We start from the raw sequence: 27,056 nt of genomic DNA on the forward strand, positions 1-27,056 counted from the left end.
GCCCATGTTGACTCCAATGCTTCCCACAGTTCTGTTAAGTTGGCTGGATGTCCATTGGGTGGTGGACCATGATACACACACACACACACATGATACACACGGGAAACTGTTGCGTGTGAAAAACCCAGCAGCGTTGCGGTTCTTGACACAAACACCTGGCACCTACTACCATAGACGAGGTCACACACACGCGCACGCACGCACGCACGCACGCACGCACAACCACACACACACACACACACACACACACACACACACACACACACACACACACACACACACACACACACAAAGTGGATAATTGCAATAAAGCTGTTTATTCTCAACTACACATTGTTTTAGTATTTGGCATGCATAGAATTGCACAAGACAAAGTCACAAATAAGACTGCATAAGGGAGACACACAAAAACTCACAAGTTCCACACTCAAACACAAACACACTCTCATCAGTACAGAGATACACACTGATCTCGCACACATAGAGAGACACAGGTTTCAGTGTTATGTTGATCACCACAATAAATTACAGTGTGTTTGTTTGTCTGTGGTGCACATTGTTGATTTGTACGGAGGGACAGCGTGACAGTGTGTCTGGTTAAATCAAAAGTGGAGCTTGCAATCTCAGTATTCATGCAAAAAACAATGTGCACATCTTTGGGTCTTGGGTTGGCCAGACGTAAACAGTTTATTTATGATTGCTACCCCATTCCCCAGTCTTCGGTTTTCACCAAAATGCTCTTTCCTTTATCAAAACAGTTGCCCATCTATGTTCAGAGCTTGTATAATGTAACTCGATATGTGTTTGATAATCTGAAGAAGTGCATCAGCGCTAATACGTGAGATGTATTTCAAGACAGAGACAGTTGGCTAGCGTATGCCATGGGTTTGAAACTAACTCTACAGTAGCTTAAGACATATGGAATCGTACAATATGGGAGAATTGAGCTTCACACAAACATACACGTACGCACACATGAACAATACATATTTTGACAGTAGGTACGTTGAAATAATATTGCCATTAAAAAGTTTAGCTTAGGAGTACAAAGGCCCAGAGGGGAATATAGTGCTTTAGGTTGGTAATGGGAGACGCTGGCATGAGAAAATGCTAAAAATGTCAATATGTCTCCTTTACTTTCCCATAGCCTTAACCAACCATGGTAATGATTGTAAGTAGCTCAAACGTCACATTGCTCTTTAGCCCCTGTAAACACCTACAAATGTTTTCTCTAATATCGGAAATGTACAGTGTAAAATTGTGGGAGGCTGGCTGTTGATCTCTTTTGCTCTTAGAGACAGCAGCATACAGCGTCATGATCGCTGACGTTGTTCCGTCAGCTTCTGTGCTCGTCTTCGGATGTGGCAGTAGCAGGGCGGTTGTTGATATGTCGTTTCCCCCTTCTGTTGTACAGAAGTCAGAGGTAAGTGGTCTGTTGGTAAGGGCTCCGGCATCTCTTCTCCTTCTCTTCCTCTCTTACCAGGAAAGGGGCCAGTCAGAAACATGGCCTACAGGTGCTTAACCTGTCACTCAGCGAGACATCATACGTACAAACTCTGAGGGGTGAGGAGAAAGATGAATAAAACAACAGAGTTAGAGAATTAACATGATTTAGATCAAGTGTAGGGGCTGAAGATCATGGCGCTTTGAAGAACTGCACGTGCTGCTATCAGCCAATAAAAATAAAGATGTATTTTGAGCACTGGGGATCATAAACATGGATGGATTTAGTGGGTAATGACTCTAGGAAGAAAAGCAGCACATTGCTATTTTTATCCCGCCTGTCTTCGAGTGTGTGTTAGGGGAAGGAGAAGAGATAGAGAGAGGGAGCGAGAGGAAATAATAAAAGATTGTTCAAAAAGGAAAAGGCTAGAGGGAGAGAGAGAGAGGTGGAGAGAGAGAGAGAGAGAGAGAAAGAGAGAGAGAGAGAGAGAGAGAGAGCATGCTTTCCTTGTTCTCTTGGTCATCTATGAGGTGACATAATCCCTTGGTGTGGAGATAATCTGACAGACAGCCCGACTCCCTTCATCCGCCCGTCTCACTCTCAGCATGGTGCTGGAGTATCCTGACTCAAAATGTGTGTGTGTGTGAGGATTGGCACTGAGGCAGCGTGTCGATGCATGTGTATGTGCTTGTATGTGTGTGTGATAGATAATGTGAGTGTGAAGCAGGAGAGAGTGTATGTGTGATTGAGAGAGAGTGTGTGAGCGGTAGAGAGACAGAGAGTGTTTGTGCACTGTGTTTGTATTTGAGTATGTGAGAGTGTCCGAAGGGAATAGACTCCACAAGATTTCTAGCTTGCTTTATGTTCAATAAAGCAAGCTAAAAAATCTTGTGCAGACTTGTTATTATGAGGGAGCTCACTTTTCTCACAGGACTTGTTATTATGAGGGAGCTCATGTTGAGCAATATCAGCAATCCCAAAGGGGCTGGTTGGACATGAATAGTGGAGAGGGATTTGTCAGGTGCTGCAATTTAATCCCACTGGGCACCGACGTCAATTCAACATCTAGTTTGGATTTACATTTGATTGAGTTTTCAACCAATGTGAATTCAACGTGAAATCAACAACAATTTGAACCATGTCATTGGATTTAGGTTAAACGTTGGGTGAAAAAGAGACAAACATTCCAAGGAATTCCTTAACACTGAGGATTTTTTCAATTCCACGTTTGACTTTTGTTGAAAATGATGTGGACACAACGTTGATTCAACCAGTTCCTTCCCCCTGGGATGTTTCACACAACAAAATAACAACGACGATAATACCGGTCAAAAAACGCCCTATGAAGAGGTATCGTAGAACCCACTTAGACAGCTCACCTTCAAAGTCCACGTGACCATCTCCATTCAGGTCAATGTCCCGCAGGATGTCTTCTAGGTCCCTGTGACCAACCTAGCAGAACAGGGAAAGAACCGAGAAATGACACTACTCCGATGTAGGCTACAGTGACAGGATCAGACAGATGCGTGGACAAGTTGAGTGAAAGAGTGAGGGAACACACAAAGCGAAAGACTACTTTTCTTACCTGTTGACCGAGAAGTTTTTTCATTGCTTCTCTGAGTTCTGATGTGCTGATCTTGCCGTCACCATTGGTGTCAAACTGAACGAGTAATTAATAGTGAACTAGTTAATCATTCTGCCCTTTCCAAACACCGTCATCGCTCCAAAATGAATATCGAGTTCCCCTCGTAAGTCGTGCTTCTCCTCATTGAATCAACTTTCCTTTAGCGTAAACTTTCTTTCATCGCCTTTGGATTTGGTTCTTCCTTTCTCTATTATCTCATTTCTATTTTCATTATCTTCCTTTCCCTCTCACTCTACTTCCATCACTCGCTCTCTTATTCTTTTCTCATTCCATACCAGCCCCCTTCCTCTCCATCCCTTATCCTCACCTCTTTAAAAGCGTCCCTCAGCTCCTTGACCCCGATCATATCAGCTGTTTCAGCCAGAAGCTTAGGCCCCATCAGCTCCACAAAGTCCTCAAAGTCAACATGTCCTCCCACTGTGTGAGATAGAGGATAGAGGAAACATTCATTTCTACAGAATACATCGTCAGGGACATTTGCACAATGACAGAAACATGCAACCTTGAAAAAGGACAGAAAGACAAGGCTGGCAAGACTTATCTACAGCGTCATATTCAGCCATCAATGTTCCCAAAGCCCACAGAGTATTTACAGGACGGATGTGATTTTATGTTCCTTTCAGGGGAAATTTTTAAAGGGATCTACGTCAGAGGTACTGGACCTTGAATGTTCAGAGGCCTGTGTGTAATGGTGAGGAAATAGTGCAGTTTTTTCTCAATTGCTAAAACACTAAAGCCCATTGGCTGAACAAAGTTCTCAGTTGCCTGGACTCATTTAGCTAATTATGCAGTCTGTTGTCAATACCTTAAACCATTTCACATGGTAAAACACAATTTGCAGATCTCACTTAGACTTTTCAGCAAAACTCTAAACACATTCTAATTCTCAAAATACATTCTGCACTCTAATGCACATGTCGTCCATACTGATAAACACAAGTGGCACCAATCAAATACAAATAGAGAACATATGTCATTGATTGAACACAACCACTCAAAATTGATTTAACCTGTTTCAAATGATGAAACAACCAATATAAGCCAGTTCAGAGAGCAAACAGGTTGTTGAAGGTGGGAAGGAGAAAGTCTGAGAATGGATACTGTAGTACAGTGCATTGTAGGCTGTATACTGTACAATGGATGAATTGTATGGCCCTGAACATTGTGCTTTCTATTTATTAACAGTACTGACTGGTCAATAGATTTTGACTGGTTGTAGGTTCATATCAACAAAGAACAAGAATTAGTATCACAGTATCATAGAGACAAAGGACAAGTTTGTGAGATGCAGGGTACAGTACTGTAAAAATAGGGGTACAAGGAGGAGGAAGAACAAAAAACAAAATTGCAAAGAGCAAAGCAGAGTAGTAGTTTCTGATACATTTTGAGCTACTATGATAGAACATGTTTTCGTTCATCAAAAGACAATGACGGAAAAATATGAATATTTTTTTAGATTAAAAATGTACTTCTCCCTGAGAATTGTATGTTTTGAACAATGTGTTTTCTATTTTTCGGTGTATTGTTTACTGACTGCTTGAGAGTGTATATCATTTTGATCACTTTGTTTATGATTTGAGAGCAGTGTTTGATTTTGAACACAGGTAAAACTGTTTTGAGGCGAATGTTTAATTTTGCAAAAGGAGTCAGAGGTTATGTAAATAGTGCTAGAAGATGAGGTTTTGTGTTTAATGTTTTCAGTAAATGGAGCAAGGTTTCAGAAATTGTGTTTTAGCAATTGAGAAAAACTGTAAAAGAGAGTTAAAAAAGGAAAAGTCTAGAGAGCGGGGGGGGGGTAATAATAAGAGAGTTAAAAAGGAAAGTGTGAGAGAGAGAGAGTGAGAGAGGGGGGGGTAATAATAAGAGAGTTAAAAAGGAAAGTGCGAGAGAGAGAGAGAGAGAGAGAGAGGGAGAGAGAGGAAGACAGAGAGAGAGAGAGAGAGAATGATGGAGAGAGAGAGGAAATATCATAGAAAAAGGAACACTGGTGGACCTTTACACTCACAACATTCTCCCTATCCACACACACAGACACACACACACACACACACACACACACACACACACACACACACACACACACACACACACACAGAGTTACTCACAGTTCATATTGATCTGCTGGCTCAGTTCAATCAGCTCCATCTCAGTAGGCATGTAGCCCATGGTCCTCATGCAGTTGCCCAGGTCTTTACAGCCGATGAAGCCGTCATGGTCTTTGTCAAACTCTTTAAAAGCCTCACGCAACTCTGCGAGACAGAGGAACACATGGACAAATATAAATAGGGTTTTTCAACCACATTATCAAAATCATTGTTAGTTTATTGTTACTACTACAATGAGTGTAGTGGTATAATGAACATGAGGGTGAGAGGTAAGCTTGTGTAAGCTTGGAACAGTCCGCAATGATTTTGGGCAGAAAAGTTCACAGAAAGGCACTTAAAGGCACACAACATGACAATGAAAGTTTACCACGGTCAGACCCTTTGTTTGTCTGCATCTAAACCAGTGAGGACTGCTACAGCCCGATCTGGACTATGCAATACCATGCAATATGAAGGCTCTTTGTCATTTAAACTGTATGCTCCTGTATAACGATACTTACCATCCATTTCCTCCGGCCTCAGCTCTCTATCCTGTAAAGAAGACAGGGTTAGGACCCAGTGTGTGGCATTCTTCAGGTGATGACTCATGATGCTACAAAACTCTTGTCAGATATGATCAATTCAACAATAGTATAATGAACAAAAATATAAACGCAACATGCAACAATTTCAACGATTTTACTGAGTTACAGTTCATATAAGGAAATCAGTCAATTGAAATAAATAAATTAGGCCTTTGTCTATGGATTTCATATGAATAGGCAGGAGCGCAGCCATGGGTGGGCCTGGTAGGGCATAGACCCACCGAAGAGCCAGGCCCAGACAATCAGAATTTTTTTTCCACACAAAAGGGCTTTATTACAGACAGAAATACTCCTCAGTGTCATCAGCTGTTCAGGTGGCTGGTCTCAGACGATCCCACGGGTGAAGAAGCCGGATGTGGTGGTCCTGGGCTGGCGTGGTTAAACGTGATCTGCAGTTGTGAGGCCAGTTGGACGTACAGCCAAATTCACTGAAACGACGTTGGAGGCGGCTTATGGTAGAGAAATTAACATTCAATTCTCTGGCAACAGCTCTGGTGGACATTCCTGCAGTCAGCATGCCAATTGCACACTCCCTCAAGACTTGAGACATCTGTTGCATTGTGTTGAGGGACAAAACTGAACATTTTAGAGTGGCCTTTTATTGTCCCCAGCACAAGATGCACATACTGTATGTAATGATAATGCTGTTCAATCAGCTTCTTGATATGCCACACTTGTCAGGGATATGGATTATCTTGGTAAAGGAGAAATGCTCACTAACAGGGATGTAAACAAATTTGTGCACAAAATTTGAGAGAAATATTATTTTTGTGCGTATGGAACATGTCTCGTATCTTTTATTTCTTTACATGTTGCGTTTATATTTTTGTTCAGTATAATATATCATAGAGTACCTTTGTCATGTGTGCAACCCCTTTCTTATGTTAAATCATGTAATGATGAACCCAAATGCTTGCCTGGCTACCCAGACTCCTTGTTTCGGCCAAATTCTCCGTAATAAGTCTGGATCTGAGTAGCTCCCCAACCCTTCACCGAATGCGAACACATTTGGAGCCGTCTGATTGGTCCAGAAACCGATGGATTGGGCCAGGACACACGTGGGTAGAGAGTCATTGGCTTTGATACTCTGATTGGTTAGAGACGATCCAATCGTTGATGTTTTTGTTTTATACAACGCCCCTCGTGCCCTTTGTCACGACAAATGACTTCAATGTTAGCAGTCTCAGACTAAAGTATGTAGTGAACGACAAAACAGGGGAAGAATTTAGTGCGAGTCGGCAGGCTACCCAAATGCAACTTAGTCTAGAGAATTTGTCTGACGCTTGTCTGAGGAGCCTATCTACTTAGGTGAGAGAGAGGTACATGCCACCTTTGAAGGTTGGTGGGGGAACAAGGACTGAAGGAGTTCCTTTTGTTCTCTCTCAAGTTTAAAGTCTAGCCTTTGAAGTAGCTCTACCCCGCATCCATCCCTGCATCCCCAGAACAGAGTACATCGTCAGGACAGGCTATGTGTAACGGATGTGAAACGGCTAGCTTATATGGACGGTGCCAGTCTACCAAGGAGAGGTCAGTGCACATCTTCCCTTAACGACAAGGACTTGCCACTGATCACAGTGAGAGTGAGACAGATGAAGACATCTGCCGCTGCTCCACGCAGACTTTAGTACTTGGGATAGCAGTCTGTCAGGTTAATACTAGGTGTACCACAAGGACTTACAATCTATCAGCGTGACACAAATGGCAATGAGTGCCATCACACACACACCCACACACAGTCGCATACGCATACACTTATCTTCACACCAACTGGCAGGCATTCTATATGTAGTTACTGCAAATATTTTTAGTCCATTACCTTCTTCTTTGAGTCCATAAGGAGTGTATTGGTCAACGTGGGTGAAAAAGAAGCAGACAAAGACAGAATGTCTGTATGATTGTGTGCAAGCTTTTGTGAACACTGTTTTATCAGGTGCAGCTATATACTGTAAATGTGTCTCTGCATGCATTATGGGCATGTGTCTGTTTGTGTCTGGACTTACGTACAGCCTGCCGGCTCTCAGCGAAGCCCTTGCGTAGAAAGATGCAGGCAGGCCCCAGTACGTTGTGCATGTTGCCTCCATTCTGAGCCATAGCCACTAGTGGCTCAAGATAGGCCCCCCCAGTCCCCTCCTCACAGGACTGCACTGCTCTGTAGTTCTTCTTCTGGTCCTGGGGCCACAGACATCCAGGTTGTGGGGCCAGGACATAGAGGTGCAGGGGCAGAGACAGGGACACAGACTGTGACTCAGCTTGTGGATGGACAACATGGAGTCAGACTACAACAAGAGGCTAGCTGGCATGAGGGTGGGTGGATGGAGGTGGAGGTAGAGAGGCTGAGGTCTGCTAGTCCCTGTGAGGTCAAAGGTCAGGATGGTAATGGGGCTTGTCGGGGTGTCATTCATGTGAAAAGAACACAGTCAGGGGCTGGGTTCAGTGAACGGGGCACTGAATGCCACCCATCCATCCATCCCAAAGATGCTCTCTGTGCAGCTGGGGACACTTATTTGACTCAGCACTCAGCACATACAATCAAAGAGACACAACAGCTAACTAAGACAATCAGACCAATCCACGAGAGAACACGCAGGAAGACGCAAACAAATATCTGCAAGCCATTCTGCTTTTGATAGACACAGTTTAGTGTTCCGTGTGACAGCGACCCCAAAAATGGTCACACTCATTACTGGTTAAAGATGTAGGGTTGTCAATAGATAATTTAGTCTAATCTCCATTTAACCTTTAAATACAGGGTTTAGTTCTTGATAGGAAAGCCACTTGCATATGAAAGTGATGGGTGGCTTATTTGTGCTCATTCCAATTTGCCATTGTCCCAATGGAAGGAATCAAATCCATCCAGCCATTACATTATAATGACCAATTAGTCTGTGGACCACGGGGCAGCGGCAGGCCACACAATGCCCAGCCCCAATTACAGACAGAGCCTCGGGTTAATTAAAGAGGGGAACATCAGCCACCATTGAAACCTTTACAAATATTAATCTGCACCAAGGCAAATAAGGGCCAACCTTTCTGCAGTCGAATGACAGACCAACAGAAAAGTGGCATCAGTGGACAGAGCTGAGCTGTGTTTAGAGACCGGAACGCTGACAGGCTTATGACAAAAGTGACACTATACAAGGAACACTGAGCTGGCAACTTAAGAAGGACATGCTTCTATTTCCCTCCATTGTCTGTTTCCCCCCAAAATAGCCTTTCTCAGCAGCGAGACAGCTCTCTCTCTATCCCTGCCCCACTATCCTTCCATCCCTCCCTTGGTGGGATTTTAATTAGCTTGGTGGGATATTTTGGGTGACCTTCATACTCCATCTGTTGCTGAATTTCTAGTGCCAGCTCCTGCCCTGCTACAGTGCACCCCATCGCACTGTCCACTGGGTAATCTGAGCAAGTGATGCATGAAGCAGTGCAGATTTTCTGAAGGTCCAGTGTGTCACCAAAACCACTACTAACGCGGAGACGTATGTTAAAAATGATGACGTTGAAATGGCAGCTAGAACAATATTGAAATGTGAGAAGCAGTCGAGAAGTAACTTCCTATTTACCAGATGGCTTCAACTGTTGCTTGTCATATTGTACTGTACACGCTCAAGGATGTACAGCTGCTGAAGGGGATTTAAATCCCTGATGCATGGTGTCCCGGCGCTCCCACTGAACATGGAATCCTGTCTTTATTGTGCAGTTATCATTGTACTAGATAGCTAAAGAACTGTGGCTGTCATTGTTGTACACAGACTAAGCATGTCGCGCTGGCAGATACTGTAGAACTAAGTCAAATGTATCCATTCTATAGATACATGCCGCTCAGTCAAATCCAGTTTGTAGTCCACGTATGGAACAATGAACATCAGCCGGTTGCAAAAACAACCTGCGTCAACAAGGTTTCTGCTAAGATCAGGTTATGGTTCGTGGCGCTCCTGTAGGCAGGGTTAAACAGGATAGCGCCACCTGTTGGTTTGTCCGCGCCACTGTATCCCCTCTGAAGGGGTGAAGTGGTGACGCTGGTTTGGGGCCAAGTCCTTTGACTCATGTGGTTGATCTTGACATGAACCTGCTCATTGACACCACTCATCCCAGCGAGCGGGTTCCAGGACACCACTGGACACTGTCGACTACAGTTGAGTGACGGTTAAGCCTCTTTGGCTACACTGAGGACTCCAACACAGTCACTCCAGCTCAACTGACATTCAGTAGGGAAAAACAGTTATATGTCCATCTGGTATATATCTATGACAAAGAAATATGGAAAAACAGACACAATACAGTCCTAATGTGTGGTAGAGTGGTACTGTCGTCATCCAGTCCACAAATGATTTCAAGCATCACAGTCGGTATTCTATTCTGGTCAGCGGACTATTTTAGTTACAGTGGTTCAGTGGGTTGGATGAGACAACAGCATGACACACTAGGTTGTCCTGTCTCCTCTAATATTCACAACTAGCCTATAAGAGCGGGAACACTGCTCCTCAGACCAGAAGTCTGACTGAGATCTCCCACAGTCAACGCAGCAGTGTGCTCTAAAACCGAGTCTCCTACAGTCAACGCAGCAGTGTGCTCTAAAACCGAGTCTCCCACAGTCAACGCAGCAGTGTGCTCTAAAACCGAGTCTCCCACAGTCAACGCAGCAGTGTGCTCTAAAACCGAGTCTCCCACAGTCAACGCAGCAGTGTGCTCTAAAACCGAGTCTCCCACAGTCAACGCAGCAGTGTGCTCTAAAACCGAGTCTCCCACAGTCAACGCAGCAGTGTGCTCTAAAACCGAGTCTCCCACAGTCAACGCAGCAGTGTGCTCTAAAACCGAGTCTCCCACAGTCAACGCAGCAGTGTGCTCTAAAACCGAGTCTCCCACAGTCAACGCAGCAGTGTGCTCTAAAACCGAGTCTCCCACAGTCAACGCAGCAGTGTGCTCTAAAACCGAGTCGCCCACAGTCAACGCAGCAGTGTGCTCTAAAACCGAGTCTCCCACAGTCAACGCAGCAGTGTGCTCTAAAACCGAGTCTCCCACAGTCAACGCAGCAGTGTGCTCTAAAACCGAGTCTCCCACAGTCAACGCAGCAGTGTGCTCTAAAACCGAGTCTCCCACAGTCAACACAGCAGTGTGCTCTAAAACCGAGTCTCTCACAGTCAACACAGCAGTGTGCTCTAAAACCGAGTCTCCCACAGTCAACGCAGCAGTGTGCTCTAAAACCGAGTCTCCCACAGTCAACGCAGCAGTGTGCTCTAAAACCGAGTCTCCCACAGTCAACGCAGCAGTGTGCTCTAAAACTGAGTCTCTCACAGTCAACACAGCAGTGTGCTCTAAAACCGAGTCTCTTACAGTCAACACAGCAGTTTGCTCTAAAACCGAGTCTCTCACAGTCAATACAGCAGTGTGCTCTAAAACCGAGTCTCCCACAGTCAACACAGCAGTGTGCTCTAAAACCGAGTCTCCCACAGTCAACACAGCAGTGTGCTCTAAAACCGAGTCTCTCACAGTCAACACAGCAGTGTGCTCTAAAACCGAGTCTCTCACAGTCAACACAGCAGTGTGCTCTAAAACCGAGTCTCTCACAGTCAACACAGCAGTGTGCTCTGAAACGGAGTCTCTCACAGTCAATACAGCAGTGTGCTCTAAAACCGAGTCTCACACAGTCCAACACTACTGTAAACATTCCAGTAGAGTCTGCTGAGGGGAGAATGGCTCATAATAATGGCTGGAACGAAGCTAATGGAATGGCATCAAACACCTAGAAACCATGTGTTTGACGTATTACATACCATTCAACCGATTCCGCTCCAGTCATTACCACGAGCCCGTTCTCCCCAGTGAAAGTGCCACCAACCTCCCGTGACACAATCCCAGGGTCAAAAAGGTCCAGTGTGGTCCAATAACCTCCAGTCAAGTTAAGGACACATAGTGAGACATGCACCACAGACAGTCAGGGGTTCAGGTGGACCACAGCCAGAACACAGTACACAAAACCTTACCTTCTTGGAGAAGTGAGATTTGACAGAGTTCCCCATGGTGAAGTCCCTCTCAGTGTGTGGTGCGTCTCTAAACGTGTCTGTGTTAGTATGCCTGTGTGGTGTGTGTGCATGTGTTTGCATGTGCGTTTGCATGTGCATGTGTTTCTATGCATGGGATAAAGAGAAAGGGGGTCCAGTGGGTCAGAAACCAAGACGAGGGAATTTAGGGGGGGAAAGAGACGCACAGAGAAAGAGTGGGAGAGTGAGGTTGCACAAGATCAACATAGGACCTAGAGGGAAGGACACTGGGAGTCACTGGAAGAGAGGGAAGAGGGGAGGTAAACCTAAATGGAGGAAAGCAAAGAAATACTACAAAGAATGAAAGATCAAAGTGACAAAGACATGAGAGGGAGAGGAGGCAGGCATGTCTTAGCGAGATGCATGCGCTCAAAGCAGAAAATGCAAGATTGCTTTATTCATTGGCTGACCGTCCTCTCTCTCTCTCTCTCCCTCAGTCTCTCCCTCTTTCCCCCCTCCCTCTCCCGTCTCTCTCTCTCCCTCAGTCTCTCCCTCTTTCCCCCCCTCCCTCTCCCGTCTGTCTCTCCCTCACTCTGTTGCACTGTTTCAAACCATCTCTGCAAAGAGAAAGTGGTAAAAAAGCTCATTAACATATTACCTTCCCCCGAACAACACACTGGAGACACTAATACAAATACACACACATGCATATACTGGATTAAACACACACATGCATACACTGGATTAAACCCACACATGCATACACTGGATTAAACCCACACATGCATATACTGGATTAAACCCACACATGCATACACTGGATTCAACCCACACATGCATACACTGGATTAAACCCACACATGCATATACTGGATTAAACCCACACACGCATACACTGGATTAAACACACACATGCATATACTGGATTAAACCCACACATGCATACACTGGATTAAACCCACACATGCATACACTGGATTAAACCCACACATGCATATACTGGATTAAACCCACACATGCATACACTGGATTAAACACACACATGCATATACTGGATTAAACCCACACATGCATACACCGGATTAAACCCACACATGCATATACTGGATTAAACCCACACATGCATATACTGGATTAAACCCACACATGCATATACTTTATTAAACACACACATGCATATACTGGATTAAACCCACACATGCATACACTGGATTAAACACACACATGCATATACTGGATTAAACCCACACAGATGTGGGGCTATGGAGCTAAAAATACAACACACGCTCTCTCTTCCCCCTCTCTTTTTCTCCTCCCTCTCTCTCCTCGCTCTCTCCCTCCCCTTTCTCTCTTCATGTACATTTTAGTCATTTGTCAAATGCTCTTTTCCAGTGCAATTTACAGGAGCAATAAGGTTAAGTGCCTTGCTCAAGGGCACATTGACTGATTTTTCACCTAGTTAGCTTGGGAATTCTAAGCAGCGACCTTTCGGGTTACTGGCCCAACGTTCTTAACCAATAGGCTACCTCCCCCTCTCTCGTACACACACATGTACACACACAGAAGAGTGCGCTCATCACAAAGGCATGCTAAACTAGAAGGGACAGTATTGAGATCAAAGTCAAAGCTCTACAAAATATGCATGAAATGAACATAAAAGGCATGTGAATGATGGACCGACCACACACACACACACACACACACACACACACACACACGCACGTACATGTACTACACACACGCGCAAACACACCACAAATCACTGCATATACTTGCTAGACAGCTACAGGGGTCTCAGCTTTTAGACAGCAAGCTCCACAGGGATGCTGATGCTGATAGCAATCCCTGCAATCCCCTGCAGTGGCTGCCACTGGTCACATAATCAACAACATCATTTCCTGTTTGACTTTGTCAATTGTTTCCCATAGTTACACACACCAAGGTCCTATCTCTCGTCTATCCTCTCTCTTCCATTCATTTATTCTCACTCTGCCTCTCCTCTCACAATGAGCCCCCACGGAGGCTCATTGTGAACATCAGAACACATTAGAAATCAGACTCAGGAGCCGTCGGCTCTCATAATGTCAGTGCAAAGACACAGCACACACACAGCTTATTAAACCTACATAATGGTGACAATTCACATAAACAATAATGCTCACTGCATTCACACACCTCCTGATATAGACTCATCCATACAAAAATCCCTCTATAATGTGTGCTAATAACAAGTCACATGAACACCCACAGTCATCACACAAAGGAAAGCATGCATTAGTATTTCAAGAAGCTGCACACATGCAGGCACACTTGCACACACGCATACAGTTTGTCACGGGAGAGACAGGCAGCTAATTCCAATAGGAAATGTCATGTTAATAATTGCATTCGCAGTTTAAGGAAGATTTGAGCTGGGAGAGAAGGGAGAGGGGTCTGGAACTGGGAGGGCTGATAGCGTCATCTCTCATGATGCCGTCATGGTATGCCTTTTCTCATTCCATGTTTGTACTATACCCCATGTACTATACTTTGGTACTGTCTGTGAGTGTGGGCTCATTCTGTAGCCCCTATACAACAATCAACATATTAGTCTCACAGTAAAAAAGTTGTACCTCCTCCAATGACCTATAATTATTACTGTATATTATAACGCTACATTGCCTCACATAACTATTCACATACAGATGTTCTTCTGAGAAAATAGATTCATAATGTGCTTTATTCTTTGTATTTTTGTTTCATCTGGGGGTAAATACTGAAGAATGGATAACCCTTATCTCTGTCTCTTTATGGAGGAGAGCTGAGCCTGAAAAAAAACTGTTGAATTGGGACGATGACCTTGTAGCATGTTCGCAGCCTCACAGCTCTGTATGTGAAGATCACCAGAGGAGCATTCATTCAGTGACCTATAAAAGCACCCCAGGCAGAGAGAGGCTATGGTGACCTTCATGGTGACAGGTCATCTCCTGAGGTAAAATATAACAGTCGTTTTGATTCAAGTGTGAATAATTGATTAGGTTGAATTGGTTGTTATTTTACGGCAAGGAAACGATCATCTTTCATTTGAGACTAATTCATTCCGTGCTAGGGATAGTGAAGAGAGAAGCTCATGAAAAAAGGAGAATGGAGGGGGAGTAGTTTGCTGTCAACGTTTCAAATAGCAAAGCACATTGTATTTTATACAACCCCAGCCAATATTACACTTCTCTTTTTCTTCTGCATCTCATCTGCTTTAACCTCTGTGTCCCCTTTCTCTCTCTCTCTCTCTGTTTTCCTCTTTCACTGGCTACAGACAGCATCAGGTTACGATGAATATTAATAATTCATATTCACACACAAACACACGCGTGCACGCACATGCGCACGGACACAGACGTCATTACACAGTCTCTTGAATTTCACGGTCTAATCCTTCCCATTTCAATGAGGATTTAACTGAATAGTGAAAACATCTAGCTCCTTCACAACCATCCGTTAATGGACTGTATAAATACCCATCCGTGGCTATAAATAGTCTTTGGGCTATAAACATATTGAAAACTGAAATGACATGGTTCATACGACAATACCTACATCATAGCAGCTTATCCTCATCTCCTTTCCCTTCCCCCTTTCTCTCTATTTTCTGTCATCCATGATCTCTCTCCATTTTCTCTGCCCCCCTCTATTCTCTTTCCCTTTCAGATCTCATCAAGGTCAGTATGACCCTGGTGGGAGAGAGGGAAGGGGGGAGGGAGGTAAAAAGGGAGGGATGGAAAGATGGTCAGAGAACCAATAAAAAAGGGAAAGGAAGGAGACTGACAAAGGAGAGAGAGAGAGAGAGAGAGAGAGAGAGAGAGACAAAGAAAGAGAGACAGAGAGAGAGAGAGAGAGAGAGAGAGAGAGAGAGAGAGAGAGAGAGAGAGAGAGAGAGAGAGAGAAAGATGTTGATTCAGTGGAAGAGTGACAAGGGAAGGTAGGCAGGAGGGAGAGAGAGCAACAGCAGGAAAAGGGAGCAAGGGAAAAGGAAGCCTCAGCTGTGATTTTACCAGAGAGCTGTCAGATGCTGTGACAACAGGGAGCTGAAGAGGAAAAATAGAGTCCTGTGTTTTCCTTACATAACACAGGTCTATTAGCATGCCCGTCCACCTAGCTCGGATCCCTCCTCCTATTTATCCAATTCCTTAAATACCTGCTTATATGACTTGGTTTGACAACTGTGGATTTGCTCATGTGTGATTGTCAAAATCGCTAACACACAACACAGTTTAATAATGAGTAACTTATTAGCTCAAGCTGGATAAACTGCAGAACCAACACACAGCCTGTTATCAAACACGGATGTACACACAAATACACCACTTTGAATACATTGAAAATGCTTTGTGTTTGTATCCACGGTTTATAGTAACACATATCTTACAAACAAACGCACACTCTCTGTTTGACAAATTGTAAGCAGTCACCTCCATCTGGTGGTGTCATCTCAGAGGTGTTTTCTCATTGTTTTCTCATTGTTTCTCATTTAGCTCTATTTACTTATTTTCGAAGACTTCCAATGAATATTTTCCTTTCCTCAGAACAGGTCTCTTTAGGTCAAATAAAGTACTCAATACAGCAGTGAAAGCTGCGAATAGACTGAAAGAAGAGTTTGGCCCAATCGTGGCTAAGAAGCGAGGCCGAAGGTCATTGGTGTTAATTCCAGGTGGGACACAGGCCCACTGCTGTTCTGTCCATGTCCAAGGTGCTGCTGCTACCTGGATTGGTCTATAAATGAATAGCGACGGAAAATGTAGCCTATATACTGTAATTAATGTGTGACGACATCGACATACAGTCTTGCTAGGTACAACATGAATGAATTGAAAATATGAAAACAGTTATGTGTGTGATAATTATGTTCCCCATGAACTGAGAGTGTGACGTTATCATGACTGACCAAAATGTGTGCTGTTTTATTTATTCATGCGTCTAGACCGCGATGTTGTTCTTAGATCAAGATGTTCCTCTACTGATTGGAATCATTCCTCATTAAACACTCATTAGTCTCATGACCTCATCGCCCCCCTATTTCAGTCATTCCTTCTGATGAAAACGAAAACCTGCTATTTATACGGATGCTTGAGATACTACGTTTGCTTATGCAGGAATCCCTGCTTAAGTCGCCAACTTGCAAACTGGCTTTGTCAGGTAGCGTATTAGCCAAATGATTTTAATATTTTTACTACCACCATAAAAGGCTGCTCTCCTCTACTCTCTTATAATCAGGTCTTGGGAATGCTATATTTAGCTTCCACTGGCAGAAAATAAGTTCTGTAGGGATTGTATGCAGACCTTAATGGAAATGTGAAATGTAGAATCTCAGTGGGTATATTCTCACTCCGTATCAAAACATGTATTCAAAGTCTACTTGTGCCAGTGCCAATAAAAAAAACACCATCAGATGTGACATTTAAATGTGGAAGGCAGTGTCCTCTAATTGAGTATCACAACCAAAGACCCAAACATGCACATTTGTGCAAACACACACAGAGAAGTACAAACCCACGCGCGCACACACACGCACGCACACAGACAACCTTTGTATCAGACAAACAGAACATCTTGCAATATCTAGGCACCCAACTCTCAGGTGCATTGAAACTTTGCAACAACTTAATTGGACTCAACCATACTGCATTTCCAGTTATAGGTGTGATACCACTGAAAGAGTCTGAGAGCCTTGTGACAAGTCTCTGATTTTCAGTCACTAGCATCAAGTGACACAGTCACCTTGCACACTTTTTCTACTTGAAAACTCCTCCAGCTGAGCAACTTCACAGACATGCGAGTGTTAACAGATATTGTCATTAGAGGTCCTTCTGTATTCCCATTTCAAGGCATAATGATTGGATAGAGTGATAGAGGGCTACTGTCTCACTACGGAGCAGATTGAGATAGGCAGTATAGAGCACAGCGGTGCTGCATATATTGGGGTTTGCTGCCTGGAACTCCTGTGACTGATTAGAGCTCTGGCCTAGATTGAGTGGTTATTTCTGGCACAAATTAACACATGGGGAAAGTATTGCCTCCTGAGCTTTATATCTTCTTCAGCACTGAGAAAAATATTTCAAAGCACAGAAAGAAAAACTGGATATCCTACATGAAGAGCAACAGAGGCACAGTAGGAATGAGACTATTGTATGAGGACTTTGAGGAGGGCTCTCGTATTTGTAGATGGTAGAGGAGATGGGATGCAGGAATGAAGAGATGGAGAAGCACCCTTCTTTTACCATCCACCCTCACCTCTCCATCTGCAGGTGTACATCCCCAAAGTATAGCGTAGATTATACCTTTACCTTCCCCAATTTCTCACAGTGTTAGCACTGTTCAATGTCACTTTCTTTTTTAAACACTTGATGTGAGTGTGACTTACCACAAATAGCTGTGTGTGTGTGTGTGTGTGTGTGTGTGTGTGTGTGTGTGTGTGTGTGTGTGTGTGTGTGCGTGCGTGCGTGCGTGCGTGTGCGTGTGCGCAGTCGGGTGTTCAGCACAGCTACAATTTCCACAGGATTGGAAAGTTTATCCACCTGACAGACATGATGAGAGTATCCGTATTCATACCGCTACGCATGGTGGTCTGCCAACCCCTCCATCAAACTAATTACACGGAAGTTCAATTTGGACTCAAAATGTGCATACATTTTTAATATGGTCAGCAGGGGTGAATGGGTCTCCGGTCACATTTTGGCTTGGGTTGCTGCTCTACCTGTCCCTCACCTTTGACCCTACCAGACCAACCTGACACTGTGAAGCATTACATTTTTCTCTAGGTGTGTATATCACGCATGTCTGAGCTGTCTGAGCCATATCATCTAACTTATAGGCTACTATTCATATGTCTCAAACTGTCTTGTTTCAAATATAGTAAGGCATTGGAATCTTGGGGGCAAGTTCGAGACATTGTGTAGTGCACTGTGCAGTTGGACAAATCCATAATAGCTTCTCTGTTGTCATGCGTTCTACATTTCTGTATCATGAATTACTGTTAAAAAATCTTCAAAAACATGATTTGCTGTGATTATATATATATTTCCACCCTATGACGTTGAAACAATACTGTGAAATTGTGAACATTATGATAAATCATTTTAGGTGTAAGAGAAAATACCACGTGAAATTTCATCCTGTTTAGTTGGGATGCAGTTTTGGCTTGCCTAATGACATCACGGTAAATGTGTCAATAGACCAATAAGAAAGATAGTTCCAAACCTTTCTGCCAATAACAGCTAGTTTTCCGTTTTCCCCTCCCAACTCAGAACACTCCCAGACAGTCCTAGCAGAACTCTTGCTTGAAAATTGCTCTTTGCTAAGAAGCTATTTTTGTTTATTTGACCATTTTAATTTAACACAATCACAGTAAGGTACGTATTTGTTACCCATAAATGATTTGATATTGAGATAAAAAAAACAACAACAGGACCTTTAAACGTGTTTTTCTTCCCCATCTCTTTGTTACACAACAAACACCTACGTGTTTATTCGTAAGAGTGCGGTTTAAACCAATGCATTAACGGGACAACGGTGTAAATTAAGTTGAATCTTTTTGCATTGTGTTAGAGACAATCAGTTTTACAGTATAGTGATGGTGTAGCCTATGAGGGTTGTCTAAAATGACAATTAGAAATTACCCTTGAATTAAAACAATACATAAATTCCTATTGAATAAAAAGGAAACTTCTGTCACGCGCCGTTTTTTGGCAATGGGCGTATGTATTGATAATGACTATTAATCCCCAGTCTAATTTACTTGTTGAATCCTTGTGCTGACTTTGAATGTTTGTTCGATAGTAATCATGTGTTGTAGTTCTGTCTAGACACGGGACTACTACGTACCTGTCCGAAGACTGATTTCACTATCGGGTGCAGATTGGAGTCATGTTCAGATGGAGCTGTGCTGAGTCTTTTGGAGGTGCGGCTGGTAGCGGGGCCGGTAACTGGTGTGGACGTTGCGGGTGGGACAGAGTTTAAACTCGTGGACGACCCAGTATTTATTCTGTCCTTCGATTCAAAAAAGTACGCAGTATCGTCGGATTGTTTAGTATAGGATGGAGTTGGCGAGGACCTCCGCCCCGGACGTGCGTTGCCGTGGTGATGAGCTGGCGGCAGGTCACCTCTTGAGGTGTGGTGGTGGTGGTGTGGGTGTCTAGACGACTTACTGCGGTCTTTCCCGCTCCGATCCACCCGCTCTCTAACTTCTTCCTGGCTGTAGCCGTCATTGTAGTGGCTGCTTTGTTGGTGGGAATGTCCCCGTTTATCACATCCATTCCTGTCTGTCCTGCCACCAGCATGCCTCGGTTGACAAAGGGGTCTGCGCGCGCTTGCCTCGCGCTCATCGGTCCAACACGGCTCGTCAGGCACATCTTTACCTCCGTCGGGTTGACGTATGTGACTACAGTGGCTGCGCGACCCATGATGCTCAGAATGTTCGGACCTCCGACTCACCGGCACGGCCGGAGCTCTCAGCAGAGAGGTGGTAGATTCGCTTTTGGGAAGAGAGGCGCTCATTGTCCTATGCCGTTCCCTTAATGTATTACTGTGTGCAGATACCAGGACAGGAGGTCGTTAAGACAGATGCACCTGTGTGGTCGTGCTGAGCATTTAGCCAATGTGTATCTGGGCAGCCTGTTGGATCACCTATTCGCGCGTCTCTAGCCTAGGCTACAATGCAAACTAGGAACACACACCTACACTCTCACTTGTGAAATGATAAAGTTCTGAATGCTACCTGCTCGCGCAATTGTAAAGATGTCCTTACGTGTCAGGCGAAGTGAGGAAACAGTCGCTTCTATAGTAGGGTACTAGGGGGTAACTAGCCCCCCCCCTCCCCTCCCTAAGAACAATGTCTAATTGCTGACACAAAAAAAGCAAGTTTTGAAAAAAATTGGTAGGTGGATGAAGATCATGCTTAGGCGAATGCAATATAAAGGGAACTAAATGGCCAGTGTTTACACTTTTTTTGGTTATTTCATGAAATGTTGTTTTTAAGAAAAGGAGCGTTACCCTGGTAGAAGAATATGGCATAGAGTTTCACACAAGTGTGTTAAAATACATTTGAACAGTTTTATTTAGAAATGGTTTGGTAAGTAATACTGAAAAGCTGTCTAGTTGTCTTATTTGAATGATTTCCATAAAATATGGGGAGGGGGTTAATGGTGTTGCACGTCACCATTAATATCCTCACTCTGAGGATATTTGATGTAAAGTCCCTCTTTTTAACTCACCTGCACATTCATTTTCTTTGTTCTTTCTTTGTTGTTCCTTTTCCATACAATCCATTATGTCCAATTGCACTAAATATGATTTGAATAATGCAAGATTTTAAATTCCAGCAGTCTTTAAAATTACATTCAGGAGCAAAAGGTTTTGAATAGTTGTTTTTAATTAATATAAAATATATAATATTGGAATGGAATGAAAATAATAACGCTGTAATATAACATTTAATTACAATAACTAATTTACTCCGTGTAACATTGATGTGGAAACTCTTATGCTATGCTATTGCACGATTCTAATTTTAAAGACAGGTGGTAAGGGTAGGTGACAACTTGAGATCGACCGATTATGATTTTTCAATGCCGATACTGATTATTGGAGGACCCCAAAAAAAGTGGATACCGATTAACCAGCCAATTTTATTTATTTATTTGTAATAATGACAATTACAACAATATTGAATTAACACTTATTTTAACTTAATATAATACATCAATAAAATCAATTTAACCTCAAATACAGTGGGGCAAAAAAGGTATTTAGTCAGCCACCAATTGTGCAAGTTCTCCCACTTAAAAAGATGAGAGAGGCCTGTAATTTTCATCATAGGTACACTTCAACTATGACAGACAAAATGAGAAAAAAAATCCAGAAAATCACATTGTGTGATTTATAATGAATTTATTTGCAAATTATGGTGGAAAATAAGTATTTGGTCAATAACAAAAGTTTATCTCAATACTTTGTTATATACCCTTTGTTGGCAATGACAGAGGTCAAACGTTTTCTGTAAGTCTTCACAAGGTTTTCACACACTGTTGCTGGTATTTTGGCCCATTCCTCCATGCAGATCTCCTCTAGAGCAGTGATGTTTTGGGGCTGTTGCTGGGCAACACGGACTTTCAACTCCCTCCAAAGATTTTCTATGGGGTTGAGATCTGGAGACTGGCTAGGCCACTCCAGGACCTTGACATGCTTCTTACAAAGCCACTCCTTCGTTGCAAGGGGCGGTGTTTGGGATCATTGTCATGCTGAAAGACCCAGCCACGTTTCATCTTCAATGCCCTTGCTGATGGAAGAAGGTTTTCACTCAAAATCTCACAATACATGGCCCCATTCATTCTTTCCTTTACACGGATCAGTCGCCCTGGTCCCTTTGCAGAACAACAGCCCCAAAACATGATGTTTCCATCCCCATGCTTCACAGTAGGTATGGTGTTCTTTGGATGCAACTCAGCATTCTTTGTCCTCCAAACGCGACGAGTTGAGTTTTTACCAAAAAGTTATATTTTGGTTTAATCTGACCATATGACATTCTCCCAATCTTCTTCTGGATCATCCAAATGCTCTCTAGCAAACTTCAGACGGGCCTGGACATGTACTGGCTTAAGCAGGGGGACACATCTGGCACTGCAGGATTTGAGTCCCTTGCGCCGTAGTGTGTTACTGATGGTAGGCTTTGTTACTTTGGTCCCAGCTCTCTGCAGGTCATTCACTAGGTCCCCCCGTGTGGTTCTGGGATTTTTGCTCACAGTTCTTGTGATAATTTTGACCCCACGGGGTGAGATCTTGCGTGGAGCCCCAGATCGAGGGAGATTATCAGTGGTCTTGTATGTCTTCCATTTCCTAATATTTTCTCCCACAGTTGATTTCTTCAAACCAAGCTGCTTACCTATTGCAGATTCAGTCTTCCAAGCCTGGTGCAGTTCTACAATTTTGTTTCTGGTGTCCTTTGACAGCTCTTTGGTCTTGGCCATAGTGGAGTTTGGAGTGTGACTGTTTGAGGTTGTGGACAGGTGTCTTTTATACTGATAACAAGTTCAAACAGGTGCCATTAATACAGGTAACGAGTGGAGGACAGAGGAGCCTCTTAAAGAAGAAGTTACAGGTTTGTGAGAGCCAGAAATCTTGCTTGTTTGTAGGTGACCAAATACTTATTTTCCACCATCATTTGCAAATAAATTCATTAAAAATCCTACAATGTGATTTTCTGGATTTTTTTCTCATTTTGTCTGTCATAGTTGAAGTGTACCTATGATGAAAATTACAGGCCTCTCTCATCTTTTTAAGTGAGAGAACTTGCACAATTGGTGGCTGACTAAATACTTTTTTGCCCCACTGTAAATAATGAAACATCTTCAATTTGGTTTAAATAATGCAAAAACAAAGTGTTGGAGAAGAAAGTAAAAGTGCAATATGTCCCATGTAAAAAAGCTCATGTTTAAGTTCCTTGCTCAGAACATGAGAACATATGAAAGCTGGTGGTTCCTTTTAACATGAGTCTTCAATATTCCCAGGTAAGTTTTAGGTTGTAGTTGTTATAGGAATTATAGGACTATTTCTCTCTATACCATTTGTATTTCATATATTGGATGTTCTTATAGGCACTATTGAGTATTTCCAGTGTAACAGTATAGATTCCGTCCCTCTCCTCGTTCCTACCTGGGCTCGAACCAGGAACACATCGACAACAGCCACCCTCGAAGCATCGTTACCCATCGCTCCACAAAATCCGCAGCCCTTGCAGAGCAAGGGGAACAACAACTTCAAGGTCTCAGAGCGAGTGACGTCACCGATTGAAACGCTATTAGCGCGCACCCCGCTAACTAGCAAGCCATTTCACATCGGTTACACCATCCTAATCTCGGGAGTTGATAGGCTTGAAGTCATAAACAGCTCAATGCTTGAAGCACGGCGAAGTGCTGCTGGCAAACGCACAAAAGTGCTGTTTGAATGAATGCTTACGAGCCTGCTGCTGCCTACCACTGCTCAGTCAGACTGCTCTATCAAATATCAAATCATAGACTTAATTATAACATAATAATATGAAATATGAGCCTTAGGTCATTAATATGGTCGAATCCAGAAACAATCATTTTGAAAACAAAACGTTTATTCTTTCAGTGAAATAGGGAACTGTTCTGTATGTTATCAAATGGGTGGCATCCCTAAGTCTAAATATTGCTGTTACATTGTACAACCTTCAGTGTTATGTCATAATTATGTACAATTTTGGCAAATTAATTACGGTCTTTGTTAGGAATAAATGGTCTTCACACAGTTCGCAACGAGCCAGGCGACCCAAACTGCTGCATATACCCTGACAGCTTGAGAAGTGACACAATTTCCCTAGTTAAAAGAAATTCATGTTAGCAGGCAATATTAACTAAATATGCAGGTTTAAAAATATATACATGTGTATTGATTTTAAAGAAAGGCATTGATGTTTATGGTTCGGTACATTGGTGCAACGACTGAATGTGCTTGTTAAATCATCACCCGTTTGGCGAAGTAGGCTGTGATTTGATGAGAAATTAACAGGCACCGCATCGATTATATGCAACGCAGGACACGCTAGATAAACTAGTAATATCATCAACCATGTGTATGTAGTTAACTAGTCATTATGTTAAGATTGATTGTTTTTTTATAAGATAAGTTTAATGCTAGCTAGCAATTTATCTTGGCTTCTTGCTGCACTCGCGTAACAGGTAGTCAGCCTGCCACGCAGGCTCCTCGTGGAGTGCAATGTAAGGCAGGTGGTTAGAGCATTGGACTAGTAACCGGAAGGTTGCAAGAACGAATCCCCGAGCTGACAAGGTTTTAAAAATCTGTCGTTCTGCCCCTGAACAAGGCAGTTAACCCAACATTCCTTGGCCGTCATTGAAAATAAGAATGTGTTCTTAACTGACTTGCCTAGTTAAATAAAAGGTTAACATCAGCAGCCACAATCAGTGTCCAAAAATGCTGATTACCAATTGTTATGAAAACTTGAAATCGGCCCTAATTAATCGGCCATTCCGATTAATCGGTTGACCTCTAGTAACTGATAGCGCTCTAGCGCTGATCCTAAGCACGGGGGCCCCTTAGGGGTGTGTGCTCAGTTCCCTTCTGTACTCCAGGTTCACTCATGACTGCATGAGACAGCCTATAGGGAGGAGAACAGAGACTTGGCCATGTGGTGCCAGGACAACAACCTCTCACTCAACGTGATCAAGACATAGGAGATGATTGTGGACTACAGGAAAAGGAGGAACGAGCACGCCCCAATTCTCATCAACGGGGCTGTAGTGGAGTAGGTTGAGAGCTGCTTTGGTATCCACATCACCAACAAACTATCATGGTCCAAACATACCAAGACAATCATGAAGAGGGCACGACAAAGGCATGGGTCCTCAGATCCTCAAAAAGTTCTACAGCTGCACCATCGAGAGCATGACTGGTTGCATCACTGCATGGTATGGAAACTGCTCGCCCTCTGACCACAAGGCACCACAGAGGGTAGTGCGTATGGCCCAGTACATCACTGTGGCCAAGCTTCCTGCCATCCAGGACCTCTATACCAGGCGGTGTCAGAAGAAGGCCCTAAAAATTGTCAAAGACTCCAGCCACCCTAGACATAGACTCTTGTCTCTGGTACCACACGGCAAGCGGTATCGGAGCACCAAGTCTAGGTCCAAAAGGCTTCTTAACAGCTTCTACCCCCAAGCCATAAGACTCCTGAACAGCTAATCAAATGGCTACCCAGACTATTTGCATTGCCCGCCCCTTTTACGCTGCTGCTACTCTCTGTTTATTATCTGTGCATAGTCACTTTAACTATTACCTCAATTACCTCGACTAACCAGTGCCCCCGCACATTGACTCTGTATTGGTACCCCCTGTATATAGCCTCGCTATTGTTATTTTACTGCTGCTCTTTAATTATTTGTTACTTTTATTTTTTATATTTTACTTATCAAATTTATACTTAACACTTTTTTTCTTAAAACTGCATTGTTGGTTAGCTTGTAAGTAAGCATTTCACTGTAAGGTCTACACCTGTTTTATTCAGCACATGTGACAAATAACATTTGATTTGATTTGACCTGTAGGTCACAATTAAAGCTATCCCCAGTAAAATTGGAGCTCATGAGCCCACCTCCTGCATTGCTCACACCTAATCCAGTCCCCACCTGTGACTGAAAACAGGGGGTGAGATACCAATTGAAAAGCTCTCTCTTAAAAATGTAGATAGCTATCTAGCTATATGATATAACATGCTGTGGAAAATAGCTAAATGGCTATACATTTGCATTAACTGTAAAGCTATCAGTCACTAGTGGAATCGTTTGCAACTGAAATGAAGTTACTTTATCTTTTTTTATGTATTTTACCTCAGACGATTGCTAGCTAGTGCTCCTAGCAGGTAATGCTAACTAGCTAGCTGGCTAGCTTTTTACTTCTGTTGAAGTTGCTAGCTAGCAAGTTAGCATAAACAAGCACTAACTGGGCTAGTCATTGTCTAAATGACAGGTAGAAACACATTCATAACCTTAAGGGGGTAACTGGTCCCCAACACACTCATCCAACATATTACTACTTTACAAAAAAAAATAAAAAATGTTTCTCTCTTAACAAGTCGATTATTTATCTTAAGGCTTTTTTTACTTGTATATTTAAAAATAATATATATAAAAAAAAATATATATATATATACAGTGCCTTGCGAAAGTATTCGGCCCCCTTGAACTTTGAGACCTTTTGCCACATTTCAGGCTTCAAACATAAAGATAGAAAACTGTCTTTTTTTTGTGAAGAATCAACAACAAGTGAGACACAATCATGAAGTGGAACGACATTTATTGGATATTTCAAACTTTTTTAACAAATCAAAAACTGAAAAATTGGGCGTGCAAAATTATTCAGCCCCTTTACTTTCAGTGCAGCAAACTCTCTCCAGAAGTTCAGTGAGGATCTCTGAATGATCCAATGTTGACCTAAATTACTAATGATGATAAATACAATCCACCTGTGTGTAATCAAGTCTCAGTATAAATGCACCTGCACTGTGATAGTCTCAGAGGTCCGTTAAAAGCTCAGAGAGCATCATGAAGAACAAAGAACACACCAGGCAGGTTCGAGATACTGTTGTGAAGAAGTTTAAAGCCGGATTTGGATACAAAAAGAGTTCCCAAGCTTTAAACATCCCAAGGAGCACTGTGCAAGCGATAATATTGAAATGGAAGGAGTATCAGACCACTGCAAATCTACCAAGACCTGGCCGTCCCTCTAAACTTTCAG

The 27,056-nt window shown here is 43.0% G+C and overlaps 1 protein-coding gene across 4 annotated transcripts; it reads right to left on the reverse strand.

The window, feature by feature from the left end:
• Window positions 1-298: 298 nt before the first annotated feature.
• LOC110522925 (calcium-binding protein 1) lies at window positions 299-20,543 on the reverse strand. Of its 4 annotated transcripts, none has more exons than XM_021601362.2 (9): window positions 19,611-20,543; window positions 7,783-7,947; window positions 7,595-7,600; window positions 5,695-5,725; window positions 5,195-5,338; window positions 3,397-3,506; window positions 3,030-3,104; window positions 2,824-2,896; window positions 299-1,556 (listed from the first exon to the last, which is right to left on the reverse strand). In XM_021601362.2, exons 1-9 carry the CDS (start codon window positions 20,280-20,282, stop codon window positions 1,531-1,533), a joined length of 1,302 nt encoding a protein of 433 aa, XP_021457037.2. In that variant the 5' UTR covers window positions 20,283-20,543; the 3' UTR covers window positions 299-1,530. The 4 variants fall into 4 exon arrangements, with proteins under 4 accessions (XP_021457037.2, XP_036833291.1, XP_036833292.1 ...); XM_036977396.1 differs by having other exon boundaries at window positions 7,779-7,947; window positions 19,611-19,892; XM_036977397.1 differs by lacking the exon at window positions 19,611-20,543 and adding an exon at window positions 11,760-12,247 and having other exon boundaries at window positions 7,779-7,947.
• Between the last annotated feature and the right edge of the window lie 6,513 nt (window positions 20,544-27,056).

This window comes from Oncorhynchus mykiss, chromosome 5 (genome assembly GCF_013265735.2).
Source record: "Oncorhynchus mykiss isolate Arlee chromosome 5, USDA_OmykA_1.1, whole genome shotgun sequence".
NCBI lineage: Eukaryota > Metazoa > Chordata > Actinopteri > Salmoniformes > Salmonidae > Oncorhynchus > Oncorhynchus mykiss.

Coding starts and splice junctions, on each gene's coding strand:
- LOC110522925 (XM_021601362.2), bottom strand. CDS start 20,282: ATGAGCGCCTCTCTTCCCAAAAGCGAATCTACCACCTCTCTGCTGAGA. Junction 7,948..19,610: donor TGAAATCAGTCTTCGGACAG/GTACGTAGTAGT, acceptor CTGTGGCCCCAG/GACCAGAAGAAGAACTACAG. Junction 1,557..2,823: donor TGGTCACGTGGACTTTGAAG/GTGAGCTGTCTA, acceptor CTCACCCCTCAG/AGTTTGTACGTATGATGTCT.